We start from the raw sequence: 15,205 nt of genomic DNA, 5'->3' as shown, positions 1-15,205 counted from the left end.
GATCATATTGAAGTTTTTCATTGTCTAGGTTTCTTTAGGTCACTGGCTTAACTCAAAGAAAAGGGAAAAGTGATTTGGCCAGTGGACAGTGAAAAAAAATTATCTCATAAAAAGAGGTTACTATCTTATTTCCATTTAGACTTCTGCAACTCCAGAAAAGAAACCGATAAATGCTTACAGTGAATTAAAAAAAGGCTAATTGTAATAAGCTACAAGGGTTGCTCCAAAAGTAATGCCTCCTATTTTATTATGTTGGCCCATGACATCAGAGGAAGAAGTTGGTGTTATGGCAGCAGAGACTGAACCTTCCCACCAATATTGCATTACATGTTGTTGCCGTGCAACAAATGGCAGCAGAGGGGCAGTCTTACAAAATGATGTCTGACATGGAAGTGTGTATGAAGCAATGGTGTGAAATTGAATTCCACCAAAAAAAAAAAAAAAAAAAAAAAAAAAGCACCCCTTGACATTTTTTGATGTTTGCTGAATTTTTATGGAGATTGAACAATGGATATGAGCACAGTTAGGCAGTAGATGGTGCTTTTCAGCAGTGGTGACAGCAGCAGTAAGGCAACTAAGGCAACTCCATTGGTGCAAATTTTTATGAGCATGTCATGCAGGCTCCGGTTCAATGTTGTTTATAGTGCATAGCTACTGGTAGTGGCTATGTTGAAAAATAATGCTTTGCAACTGAGAATTATTGTGCTCTTTGTATATGTTGTCGTTTCTATGGAAACAAATAGGAGGTATTACTTGAGCAATGTGCATAATAACATTTCACAAATCCGTCCTTTTTTTCTCTTACTCTCAGCAAAAGTGGAGATCTAATAGAAATAGAATATCTGTGTGTAAATCAGGCATGCAGACACAAGCATATGTGCAAAAAAGCATATATGTAAATTGTTTTGTGGATGTATATATAGAGTACAGTGAAATATGTATTACTTTGTAAAAAAAGAAATGTGATTAACCTGTATTTATAAGTACTACTGTCCTGATGGTAGTACTAACATATTTTGTTGACAAAGAAATTTAAAATCAGCTTAGATTATATAGATTACTATTGTTATTTCATTATAGGGAAGACCTTTCCAGTGTTTGCAATTCTGCATTACTCTCCAGTATCTGGCATAGTTTTGTCTGCAGGACAAGGAGATAAAAGCAATAGAAATCAAATCAATTTGAAGGAATTAATTAGAATAAAAATGAATATTTCATTTTTTCTCATATGAAAATGGCTATTTCTTCAATAAATATTACACTTCGAAAAACTAAACCTATAAGTTGTTTATTTACTCCTATTACTTAGTCCTTCAACTGGTACATGATTTCTGTTGCGTTTTTTTTTTTGATAAATTTACTTCCAATCTGTGGGCTAAATGCATAGCTAAACTGACTAGTCCTATCTTGTTCCAAAATTGTCAAGCCTTCTTCACCTGGGAGCTCAAACGGTAAAGTGCAGCCTATGAGTGGGGTGCAAGTATAGCCTGCAGCAATTTCAACTAAAGTAACTGACATAGGATGGTAAAGCTAAGAGAATGGAGGGAGAGTGCTGATGGACTTCAGGATAAGAGAGCATTAAGTTACAGAATGCATTCTTACAGACCTTGTTAGATGTTTTGTTGTTGGTGGTTTGCTGTCATTTTTATTGTTGGTGTTTGTTTGATTATTGGTATGTTTCTCTTGTCATTTCTTGAAACTGCCTTGGAGTGGCTATTGCGTGTTCAGTGCTGTATGTTACACACAGCGTTGTCTATATTCCTACCAGTGTTGAATTTGTCATGGTATGGGTATATAACAAAGGAACCTGTTTCTGACGTCAAAAATACTGACAGGTCACTGCTCATGTACAGATTAATGGAGGGATAGGCATTTGTAACAACATCTGTGACAGCTGTTGTTCCCTTTTATAGGTAATAGAGTTTGATGATGGGTCTGGATCCGTTCTTAGAATACAACCACTGCGCACACCACGAGATGAAGCTATTTATGAGTGCGTGGCTTCCAATAGTGTTGGTGAAATAAGTGTGTCCACAAGACTCACTGTTTTACGTGGTAAGTTCTTTCTAAGTGTAATCAATTTAATTCTTAGAGCTAAAAGTGGTAGATCATTTTAAAAGGGAGGCTTCACTCCAAGATAGTTAATTACAAATATTTTCAAATGAGTGTTGTTGCAGTCTTGATACTGTTAAATATACCTTACATATAACTTTTGACCATAGAGCAGTAATGGGGGTATGACAGAGTAGGAAGAGAAATAAGACAAGAGAACTTTGTGCATAACAAGTTACTTATGTTATTTAATGAAGAAAAACAATGCTTTATGAGTGCATCTGATTTACATTTTACTGCTGCTCTGGGTAGCTTAGCTTTGTGCAATCAGCATTTATACAGAAATTGGCCCAATTAAGAGTGACCTTGAAAAATTACATAAGCAGATTTTAGAAGACGTTAAGCTTCTATAGGACCTTTTCCCCCCCGAGACAGAGCACATGAAAAATGGAAGGGCTTTTTCAGTTTCAAATATATATATGTCACCTGTATTGTGTTTCTACTTCAGTAAGAAGTTTTTGAAGATAGTAGAGGAAAAACATTTTTTTTAACTATCCCTCAGGGATAAGGATATAAATGTACTGCCAAGTCCATTGTCTAGATAGTAACCATAGTAGTAAGTGCAAGTAGTGAAATGACTTGAATGTTTCATTCTGTCTGCTGGAGATAAATGGAAATTGGATTTGAGACATTTCATGAAATATGACATTCTTCAGCTTTTCAGCTGAAAATTACTGTATACAGTTGTGATATCTCATTACATTATTTGATTTGTATAATTAATTGCTAAGGGCTTGTTTATATTATTTATATTATTGTTTATGCTATTTATATTATATAGTCCCTGTTCATTGTAGGGGGATTGGATCAAATGGCCTTTAGTGGTCACTTCCCACTTAAATGATTCTATGATTCAGTATGAACTAATGATGATCAGCCTACTTGACAGAATTTAGAAGAAAAAAGAAAATTAAATGCTTTTATATATATATACATATAAATATAAATATATATAAAAGCATTATATATATAGATAGAACATCTTAGAGGTAGTCTGATGTAAGCAGACCTATTTAATGTTTAAATTTCTTATCTCTAATGCCAGAATCATTCCTTCCGTTATCTTTTAAAAATTCTTCTCAGTCCAATGAATGAAAATGGTAAGACTAATAATTAAGTTCATATTTTAACTGCATCATGGATTTGTCCTAACTTCCTAAGATAAGTTTTTCCCTTCATTGTTTTGTGTGATGAAAATATTTTTACGCATAGCTTCCATGAAATACAACCACTTTGTCATACTATATTAAAAATTAAAGGGACATGTGAAAAGGAAGGAGGAAATTAAAAACAAAAAGCAAAAAAATCTGTGGGAAAACTCAGGTTCATTCCTGGCCTATAGAATCTTTCATATTTACAAGTCCATGGTCTCTAGAGATCTGTTTCTTTTCTATTTTTGTTGATTATTTAATTGTTAGGTTTTGCTACCTTTTCTACTCAAATAGTTCAGCACTACTCAGTATGTAAACATCAGATTCTGCGTAAGAAATTTCATAATGCTATGCCTATGCAAATGTCAAATAAGCAAAATATGAATGTCGTTAGTTCTTAGGTTAAAAATTTAAGTCACTTTAAATTTAAATTAATTAAAAACTGTTTGTCTAATTAAAATGTATTAAATCTGAAAAAAAAAAAAAAAAGTGTGTAGTTTTCAGCCATAATACTTGCAGCTTTTCCAACTGATGGAATATGTTTTTGCCTCAGGAATAGATTTACGTATTTAAGGCAAAGCTGAGAACATGTGAGAGCTCTTGAAGATATTGTCTGTAGGTTTAGATAAAGGGGTAACATCTGAGAAAGCAAGGACCATGATAGAGCAACAAGGCATTGTAAGGAAGTTTAATCAGGACTAAAATTTTGAGATGTTGAAATTCAGTACCTTGCTATGTTTCTTCTTTGTTTTTTATTTTTGTTTTTGTTTTTTCTGTGACAAACAATAGTTCAGTGCCAAGTGTGTTTGACTGGAAGATAAGTAAATCTATTATAAGCTTCTATGTTGCAGTCTTACCCAAATCTTCATTTTATACAGTCTTCAATAGCAGCCTTGTATAAAACAGTCCATTTGATTTTGTCATTGTAGGAAAGAGTATCTGCCTCACATAGCTCCTTTAGGAATAAACGTATACTACAGATGTGAAAAAGATTTAACAAATATAATCCGATACAAAACAGATTGGAGTGTCTTTCATCTGTAGTCCACTTAGTCTTAACTCATCCCCAGTGAGTGCGTGACTCTTGGCTGAAAAAAATATGCAAGCAATATCCAGATGTTCTTTAAATCTTTCAGTAATGGTGTTATTACAGGCCCAACTCAGCAATTGTACTGAATCTTGTACAAACAGGGATCTTGAGGAGGAAGTTAGAGTTAACCCATAGTTCAACCCACAAATATTGCTATCCTAATGAAGAGGTCTGGTGAAATCAAGACATTTACAGGAGTTGAAATATAAACATATATTTGTTTGTTATCTTAATCCATTTTAACTGTTACAAATCACTTGTACATCATAGCACATAAATGTTTTTGCCAACATATGCATCTTTTTAAGCTAAACTTGACGGTTCTTCTATCTGCAGCTGAATCAACTGTTTTCTTCACTAAAGCTTTTACACACTTTTATTTCGTTCTTGTCCTTTGAGCAAGCTATCGTACTTGGCTCTCTAGGAACTATGAATATAAATACTTTAGCTTTTGGGTGTTGAAGCTTTAAAATGCATAAAAAATACAGGAAAAGTTATACTATTCTAAGGCCTTAGCAGAGAGAAATGATGATAGGGCCTTCTTCTCTTATCAGAGTAAATCAGGGCACATTCCAACACAAGTTAAACATTTACTTTACATGCTGAATATACTATCTATCTGAACCAAGAGTGAACTGCTTTTGATTTTCTGTACATAAAGCTACATGAAAATGCTCAATTTGACAAGAAAAAAGATTTTTTTTTCGCAAGAAAATCTTGGAAGGCTCTTTACAGACAAGAGGAGTCTATTCTACTTCTTTTGGAGATCTTCATTTTGAAAAGTTATACTGAGAACCATTTGAGTGAAACAACACTTTGATTCATTCATTCAAAATTATCGGTTTTCAGTAGGCTATCAAAGACTATAAAACATATGAACTTTCCAAGCACTGCAGGCAATTGCAGATGTAATAGCTTTACTTTTATTGTTTATTCACTTATTGTTAAATCAACCTAAAAACTGTTCTGTTGTGTTGTTTTCAACTTGTAAATGATGGATAATAGATATTTTTAATGACTACAGATAAGTTGTTCTGGCAGGTGTTACATGAAAGAATGTATATTGTTCACGAAGAAGGAAAGGGGATGCTTATTTCTTCCATAATAGAGAAAGCAGCAACACTTACACACTATTAATTTTAAATAATTTGTTTTCATTTTTCTTACTGACTTCTGTCACAATTCAACCCAGCATGCAGCTAATCACCACACAGCCACACACCCTTGGGATGAGGGAGAAAACTTAACAAAATAGAAATCTTGTGTTAAGATAAAAACTATTTACTAACACAGAGGTAGAAGAAAAAAATAAGACAAATAAATAAATATCTCCACAGTGCAATTACCCACCACTTGATGCCCTACTAATAATGTAACAATACAGACTGAAGACCTGCTAGTACAAAGTATATCTAATGTGTAGGTATTTGCTATCACCATTGTGTGTATTGTTTTACCTATTACTCTTTAACAAGGGTGACTACAGATTACTTGAGCAAAAAGGCAGTTTGCTTTCTCTACCCATTATTCTCTCTATTATTGTTGATTATATGGTTCATTATAAAATTGTGAACATTAAAAATCTTTGTAGCACGAGCACTGTATAAGGAAGAGGAAGTGCCTAGAACAGATATTTCTTTTTTTCTTTTTCTTTTTCTTTCTCTTTTTCTTTTTCTTTTTCTTTTTCTCTTTCTTTTTCTTTTTCTTTTTCTTTTTCTTTTTCTTTTTCTTTTTCTTTTTCTTTTTCTTTTTCTTTTTCTTTTTCTTTTTCTTTTTCTCTTTCTTTTTCTTTTTCTTTTTTTTCTTATTTGAAAGCGGTTGATTCAATGAACAGAAGTCATTGCTGCATAAATTAAAAATGAAATGTTTACTGAATGTTAAATGTTTCTCTGCCCATTGATAGACACAAGCTTGATGTTCAGATGATAAGTGAGACTAAGAAGTGCACATTTCCATACTATTTAAACAAAAAACAAAAACAAAAACAAAAACAAAACAAAACAAAAAGACCATAATTACATTTTTGGTACATGGTACATTTTTTTTTTCTTTTGTCAACAGTAGATTCCATCATAATAGAAGCTAATTTCTGTATTTCCCCTGTACCCAGTAGTGCTGAAATAAAAAGGAATGATTCTGAAGTAATTTGTGATCTGGGATGTTTATCTTTTAGGGCATAGAAATTAGGCAAATGGAGTGGCACGGCTGTAATGTCGGAAAATGTGCTATGGGATGGCTCTCATTTCTAGACAAATGGGAGGAATGAGTTTACATATACCAAGTATTAGCTACATGGTATGAAAAATTAACTGTGTTCCAGCTGGAGCTGTATAAACTGTGTACACCAATGTTTACCTCACTTGACTGCTTTCTATATAGTCATAATAACTGTTGCTGCGGGGCTTCTGGTAGGACAAACCATTGAAAGTGGAATGAACTGAAAAAAGGTAAACAAGAAAATACCTCTGTGACAACTTCATACACTATGAAGTTGTTTATCTCAAACATATATTGCATGAGAAATCTGAAGAGTCAAACAAGTCAAACAATCTTTCCGCAAACTTCCTCAACTTTCTGTGATCATGATACATACTATGTGCAGCACAATGTGACCAAAATTAGCATGTTAATTACAGTCCTGTTTTTATTATGCCTCTTTTTTTGAAGAGGAATGTTGTTATTCCTGCTGTGAAAATAGTACTTTGCAATTTATGTTATAAAGTCTCTCCTGGGGAGCTGTGTAAGGAAGATTAAGGAACAAAACACAGTTGCTTGACAATCACACAAGAGGATTTTGTGATAGGCTGAAAAAAAAAACAAAGAGAAAAAAAAGAAAAAGAAAAGAAAAGAAAAGAAAAGAAAAGAAAAGAAAAGAAAAGAAAAGAAAAGAAAAGAAAAGAAAAGAAAAGAAAAGAAAAGAAAAGAAAAGAAAAGAAAAGAAAAGAAAAGAAAAGAAAAGAAAAGAAAAGAAAAGAAAAGAAAAGAAAAGAAAAGAAAAGAAAGAAAAGAAAAGAAAAGAAAAGAAAAGAAAAGAAAAGAAAAGAAAAGAAAAGAAAAGTAGCCAGTTCAATTTAAACTCAAGTAGAAACTTACAAGCCAGTGTAGAATGGTGTTCAGATTTTGTGAAATGGCTTATGAAGTAGTAAAGTACTAGGAATATTTAGATGTAACACAATAAACTATTTTGAAATATTTTCTTTGAGAATGGGAATGTACTTAGGGAAAATTAAAACACTTGTCTTCTATTCATTATTATTTTAAATAGTCTCATTTTATCATTAAATTTCTTTTAATTCTTTATTGATCTATATTTTTTTTTTACTTGACTGGTTTGTACAGTTCTAATTGTATAATAAACAGACATAAAGGAACTTTTCATGTTACTAATTAATAATAAAAGCTACAGGCATGCCTTTGTAAAGTTTTATTTTTTCCTTTCTACTGTTCTTCACTGAATTAACCAGTTCACTCTTACGTATTTGTATATCTTCACAGGATCAATTTTTTTTTTTTGGAAATATTAACAGCGATAGAAAATTATTAATACCTGACGTTTTAGGGCAATATGGATGGTCCTAAGAGAGAAACAATGTGTTGACATTTTCCATCTGGCTGTACTATATTTTATTATAAGCATGTATGAAAAAAAAAAAAAAGGGGGGGGAGGAGATGGGGAGAGAATGGTGCTCTTTCGTAGATAAGATGTCTGACAGTTGTTGTGATTTAAGAAGGGGAATTAAAATTATACCAGACAAAGGAGAGCAGTTCAATTTAGCTTAAAAGAATTCTTCACCAGATAGTTTGGCTAAGAATGTACACCTGTTAAATACTTTCAGACAACAGCTTATGACTAATTTTAGCATGACCCACATCTCATTATTTCTGCTCTAGTATATAATGATTTAATATTGTGCTATAGGCATTTTTGATAAAAACAAAATATGTCAGCCATTTGGAAAATTCAAACTAAGCCATCTTGATCAAATCATTTTTATAACATCTTTGTTTTTACCTCTCATTGATACGTACAATGATTCATTCAGTTTTCCTAGACAGTCATGTACACCTAGAAAGTGATCAGAAATCTGTAAGGAACAAGTGACACTGATAACAAAAAAGATGGAATTAACAGGAGAAGGAGGAATAATTCCTCTGCTAGTTTATCCTTGCTGAACTAGTAGTAGGACATGTAGCCATAGAATCCAATTAAAAAGAAAGATGTCTCTGAAGAACCATGAGCTGCTACACACAGTGTCTTACCATTTTGATCTTTTTCCTTGAATACTGATCAATACATAACCAGTGCATAGACATGATATTGTGAACTTTGCGAGAAAAGGGAGAGGATTAACTATGTGCATGACTGCTATCTGTCGAGGATACAGTTGAGTGTTTTTTTGTCTTCTATTCTATAATTTGGATATTTTGCAGCGTTATGTGTATCTGTGAATACATGAAAAAATCTTTTTTTTCAGTTTCTGTCTGTAAGCTAATTCAATGTAAATGAAGCTGCCATTCACACCTGGCTTCTGAAGTTATTCTATCTACAAAATAGAGGTTTTTTACACCAAAAATTCTTAGGATGCACTCACTTTTCTTGAGGCTATTTGCTATGCATACATTTAAGTTCCTTGGCCTGGTGTAGAGCCCTTTTGGTTCAGTATCAGTGTTGAAGATACTGTGGTTTTTCATTGTTCAGTAGCCTGAAACCACTATCTTGATCTAAGTCAATGCCATTAATTGAACACTAAGTGCCATATTTCCTGCTGTAGATGTAATCTGTGCCCTAAGTTCCACATTGTGTTTAAGCATCAATCTGTTTGTACGTCCTCTTATTTTGACACGTCCTTATGATATTAACAGAAAATATAATTGTTACTGCTGCACTCTATGACAGTAAATTTAACAGCAGAATTTCATTTTTTTTAATGCTGTGTATTAAATATTAATAATAAAAAAGAAAAGAATAATAATAACAAACCAGGAACATGCTAGACATTATCTGTTTGAGGGGATGATACACTGATTAGCCTATCAGTCCCTGACAGTATCAGTATAGCTATAAGGATACCAACGCTGTTAGCAGTTTGGTAAGTTTCAATTTAATTGTTATCATGATAAATATTCAAACAAAATGCTTAATATAGCATAATAAAACCAAGGCAATTAATAGAAAAAGATATCCACATAGTAGGTCTGTGTTCGTCTTTCCAGGTTAGTGATTCCTGTCTTACTCATGTTTTACCAAGGGCAACATTAGGATGGCAGAAGTGATTGCTTAAATGTAAGACAAATTTGACACCAGTACACTGAAGTGACAGCAAAATTAAATCCATTTTAATGCGGTAAGGGCCAGTCTTCAAATACAGGAAAAACCTTCTAAGGATGCTTTCTCATGTATATCAGAAATGTAATTTAGAAATTCAGGAAGGTTTGTGTTACACTTCAGCTTGCTTAGCCTTGCAGTAGTTTATAAAATATTTATTACTGGGATTGTTATGTTTTCAGTGACTTATCTTTGGAAGGAAAAATTAAAAATCAAAATACATGCGAAAAATATTTAAAATTTTGGACAAACATATAAACATTACAAGAAAACTGAAAATCAGTGAAACTAGCAAAAGCAAACATATTTTATTTATTAGGACAAGTAATAAAGCAGTTATGAAATGAAGACTTTTAATTGTTGCGAGAAGACAAAGGAGATTTCTTTGTATCAGTATGGTAAAAAAAATGAAAGAACTGTGATTTTAGTGATTCCATGGAGATGGAGAGACTTTTTTTGTAAACTCTAAGACTTACACATGGTATAAAATCCTGTTACGATACATGTCACTTCAGGTATTTCAGTGCTTGCTGTAGACTGAAGTTTGGCAGCTGACATGCAGCTGACATGCAGCTGACATGCAGCTGACTGTTCCATTTATCATGGTAGCAAAGGTGCATTAACAGAGTTACCATGCACTAGTTCAGAAATTCACCACGAGGTAGTTTTCCAAGTGGAAATATTTTAATAAACTTTTCAGTCATATACAGTCAAGTAGGACTAATTAGAGAGAGGTATTTCATTAGCACCATCAACTTATCTGAGCCTTGCTTTGACACTACAGTCTTTCATACTGTGGACATAATTTAGGATATATTGACTTAAAAGCACCTATGTGAATTACTTTAACCTGTAATTTAAAAAGATCAAAAAAAAACACCTCAGGAGAATTTCAAACATGTTGGCTTCACAAATCCATTCATTTTCAAGCAATGCAACCTGTTATTTTATTTTATTTTATTTTATTTTATTTTATTTTATTAATCTGAAAAGAAAATAACATCATTTAGATTTTCTGCTTTTCAAAAAGAATTTGTCCTGGACCAGTACAGCCTTCCCTTCCCTTCCCTTCCCTTCCCTTCCCTTCCCTTCCCTTCCCTTCCCTTCCCTTCCCTTCCCTTCCCTTCCCTTCCCTTCCCTTCCCTTCCCTTCCCTTCCCTTCCCTTCCCTTCCCTTCCCTTCCCTTCCCTTCCCTTCCCTTCCCTTCCCTTCCCTTCCCTTCCCTTCCCTTCCCTTCCCTTCCCTTCCCTTCCCTTCCCTTCCCTTCCCTTCCCTTCCCTCCCCTCCCCTCCCCTCCCCTCCCCTCCCCTCCCCTCCCCTCCTCTCCAACATTAGTTAATTTTTACTGTGGATTTCCTTGTAAATAAAATTATTTTAATGATTATTGATACGCATGGCACTTAGCAAGTAGATTTTTTTAGATAATCAAGCTGAATTAAATGCTTCTATCTTGGTACTAAGCTCAAAAGCTCATCTTGGCTCCCACCTTTTCTGTTTTTTCAGCTGTTGCCTTTGCCTGTACAAGCCTGGGTTTTCACTGGGCCTGTAATTTATTTTAATAAAAGATATAATTTTGTCTTAAATAGTACTGTTAGCCCAGCTCCTAAGATGAGCACATCTGTATAGACAACCTCTATCTTAATGCTAACATACAGACTTACTTGTTTTTTGGCTGTCTAGATAAAAGACTATCTGGGGAATCCTCTCCATTATACCTGCAGCAAAATGACTTTCAGGAAAAGCGAATTGAGAGGCTGAAAAGTTGCCAGAGATTTTTTTTTTTTTTCCAAAAGCTACTGTCACTTGGAACTTGATTTATGGTGAAAAGATGAAGCCAAGTGCAGAAAAGCTGTTAGTAAGCCTCAAAGCAATCATTTGTTGTTTTGATTTGTTTCATATAGCATAGATAACTGAAAAGAGAGTATGCTGAAAACAGTGAGGAAACAACTGCCTTAGCTGGACTTCAGATTAGTCAAATTATGAATGTGGTCGTTAGCTGCAAAACATGAAAATCACCAATAGAGGCAAAAGAATGTCTAAAGGGTTACCATTTGTATTTTTCATACCTGAAAACATAAAAATAATTTTATTTATAGTTTCTTTGATACCTGCTGAATACTTTCTATAGCTTGCTCTGATGCTTTGAAGTTCTCTTTGCTTTTTTGTTCTTAATGTTTTTGTTGTCGTGGTTGTTAGTTTGTATGTTTGTTTTGCTTAAATGTTGAAACAAAGGACTTGATGTGAGATTCTCAAGCTTTTGTTGTTGTTGTTGAATAAGTTGCATAAACTCAAGTGACTTTGTAAGCAGATATTCCTAAAGGGTGACCTAATTTTTAAGTGTTCTGAACTTAGTTTGGTTGCAGCAAGACTGTACAGAAACAACTATTCAGAGTTAAAAAAATCGGTGTTTTTAACCTAACTGTTGGCTGATAACTCTTGAGAGATCATTTTATAAAGTCAATCAATGTTAACAAACCAACTCTTCCTTAATTTACACTAAAGTGAGAGATAGTAAGATACAGTGGAATTTTCTGTGTATTTACTGAGACATATTCAAACATTTACTTATATTTTTTTCTTTTAATATTCATCAGAGACTGGGTAGATGTGTTTGCTGTTTTAGCCATGCAACTTGGCTATCAACCTCACATTTGATTTCTGAGAAATGACGGTGAGAAATTCCACAGACGAAAAATGGGCTTGAAGTTTTGTTGTTCAGGGCCTAAGAATGAAGAATTATTCTGGTGTAAAAGCTCCAGAAGAACCATCCAGCATCATCATTTCATTGAGACCCTAAAATTCATTACAAACAAAAATAGGCTATAAATAAACTTAGTAATACTTACTCTATCTAAAGTAACAGCAATACGTTATTTATCTTGGATTTTTAAAGTCAAACAGATCGTGTGACTTTTCAAATTTTGCCAGGTCACCGAAATCCAAAAAGGTTTTGTTGTTGTTGTTGTTGTTGTTTTGTTTGTTTGTTTTTAAATTTCTGCAGTATTAAAATATTAAGCTTTAAATGTTTTGCTTTCCTTGCATAATAATTCAAACCATCTGCTCTGTATACTACCTTTCCTATAGAATGTTAAACAGGTTTGCATATTGTTCTCAATCATGAGTCATAAATGAAAACATTTTTACTGTTGTTATTGCTGTTTTAAGACACAGCTGCAGTCCTTATATCAGAATTAATTTCAGTTATTATATCCATTTAATTCCATCTAGAAATCACAATCAGATGTGAAAATAGATGTTTCTTATATGGACTTAATCTGTATAAGGAAATAAAATCTAGAAGTATTTCACATTTACAAAAAAAAATGTTTTTTTTTTACAGAGACAGGATCTCTGTTTATATATATTCTTCACATGCTTTAAATTTGTATAGAAGCTAGTTATATAGTGTAAAGTTCCTGTCTTCTGAAATATAGGTCCATGTTTTCATGTGTCTCTGGAAAAACAGACATAAACAGGCAAACCATACATTTACATCTGTTATCTGTCTGTTAAAAATGCTACGGTGCAAAATACAAAAATCTTACCAGGGTTTGGATGTTTTCTAGTTGCAGAATTTTATAATAACATTAACTGATATTCCTGCTTAGGTATAATCTTCCCAAGAAATAATTATGTAAACCCTGACATTTAAATTTGATATAGGTTAATAGAATTGTTATGGGCACTGTGATGCACACTGTGATTGAATTTGCCAATAATTATTGACTTTCCATCACTGTTACTACCAGAGTTTCACTGTTTTAACTTGAAAGAGCATGGCTCTGACTCATCAAAGTACCACACAGAAATAACAGTTGCTTCTCATAAAATCAACTGCAAAATGAAAGCATACCCTGAGGTTATTGTTATTGCTGTTTTAAAATTGCAGACCCTAGATTTACTTGTTAAGACTTGATATTTGCATTTCACTGTAATAAAAAGGATGTTTATTTTATGCCTTTTAAATGACTGTGCTGCTCATTTCCATGAAATTTGGCAATATAAGCATGCATTTGTAAAGCAAAATGGGAACTGGAAAACCATCCGGTGGAAATGGCATCACATACATAGGATTTCTTTCTTCATTCATTTTATTGCCACTTATTTTGGCAGTCTCTCTCTCTCTCTCTCTCTCCCTCTCTCTCTTTTTTTTTTTTTTTTTAATTCTGACCATTCTCATTCTCTGCACATTGGAAGCATTGCTTCAACTGAGTGGGTCAGTAAATAGCTCTTTCTAAATAATTATAATACCTCCAGTGATTTAGTAAAAGGTGGAGCTGATGTGTGTCAAACACCTGTGGGGGCTAATTGAATCTCATTTGCAAAGTGTATTGCAGGTCATTAGTACCTGAACTTCCTCCTACATTTAGAATGCAGGGTATTTGCACAGTCTGTAGAGAAGACAGTGTGGAATAGATCCACCTTTCCACTCAAAGAGTACACCTCAGTACATTTTTCCAGAGAACGTAGAAGATAAAAAGGTCCTTTAGCAGCAAGTCACAGAATGCTAGGATGTAACACTGAGAAGTGGTTTTGAAATATTTAACATGTTATAGTCTTTCTTCCTCATCTGATTTTGGTTATTGGCAGAAAAAATATACCAAGATAACTGTCTCTGTGGATTGCTAATGGGGACTATTGAATGTTCTTAACATATCTCTCTGAAAAGGCTGCTTCCTAAATTGCATAATTTTATACAAAAATAGTTTCAATAGAAAACATATGACATTTCTGTCTCTCTTAGTATATAAAAATAAATAAATGAATAAATAAAATCTCTCCAAGGACAGGAAAAGAAAGGGAAAACAAAACAAAACAAAACAAAACAAAGGAAAAAAAAAAAAAAAAAACAACCTCCAATAATACCAGACAGAATCCCGTTAAAAATGAAGGCCAATATTTAAGTCAGCCATTTATGGTACTTGTAATCTACATAAATATGATCCTGTCAGATAATTAAACATGTTTAATAGATCTTTGTTAATGTACCTTTATTACTGTTTAAATATCTGTTGAGGCACATTATTTCCAATAAAGTGATTTCATGAAGAAGTAGTTGACAGAACAGATTTCTTTAATGGTACCCTGAAAAATAAAGAATTTAACAATTTTTCAGGTTATTTCCTGCCAAAAGAAAGCACATCTTCTAAGTAGCATTGTTTTTAGCAGTTTGAATTCAAAGTCACAGCAGACCTGATAAATGTAAATTTTATGTTAGAACAGTGTGTTCTTGAGTAAACAAAAATGTTAATTTGTTGTACATTTATGGTGCTGGATATTTGTGCTAATGCTTTAGTAGCTAACTTGCAGACATATTTCTTAACGGCTGTAAGAGCAGTTGAGTCTCAGGTTGTGTACAGGAGCTGACCCAGCAGATGAAAGGAAGTGTGCTTGGGTGTTCATAAACCACATCTGGTTACTGTGTAAAATTTTGACCAACTTTGATCATTATGCATAGTTCCACCCTCTTGACTCCCCTCTTCTCCCAGTACATGAAAATACAAGAAAAAGAAGTGAAGTAATTCC

The 15,205-nt window shown here is 33.2% G+C and overlaps 1 protein-coding gene across 50 annotated transcripts in view; it reads left to right on the top strand.

Annotated features, from left to right (window-relative positions):
• PTPRD (protein tyrosine phosphatase, receptor type D) overlaps positions 1-15,205 on the top strand; it is a 362,219-nt gene that overhangs the window by 149,970 nt on the left and 197,044 nt on the right. For all 50 annotated transcript variants that reach the window (XM_040655785.2, XM_040655786.2, XM_040655771.2 and 47 more), the window contains exon 4: positions 1,914-2,055. In XM_040655785.2, coding sequence (XP_040511719.1) covers positions 1,914-2,055 — 142 coding nt within the window. The remainder of the gene's footprint in view (positions 1-1,913; positions 2,056-15,205) is intronic.

This window comes from Gallus gallus, chromosome Z (assembly GCF_016699485.2).
Source record: "Gallus gallus isolate bGalGal1 chromosome Z, bGalGal1.mat.broiler.GRCg7b, whole genome shotgun sequence".
Classification (NCBI taxonomy): Eukaryota; Metazoa; Chordata; class Aves; order Galliformes; family Phasianidae; genus Gallus; species Gallus gallus.
Note: the sequence above shows the minus strand (reverse complement) of the source record. Positions and strands in the feature narration are given on the sequence as shown.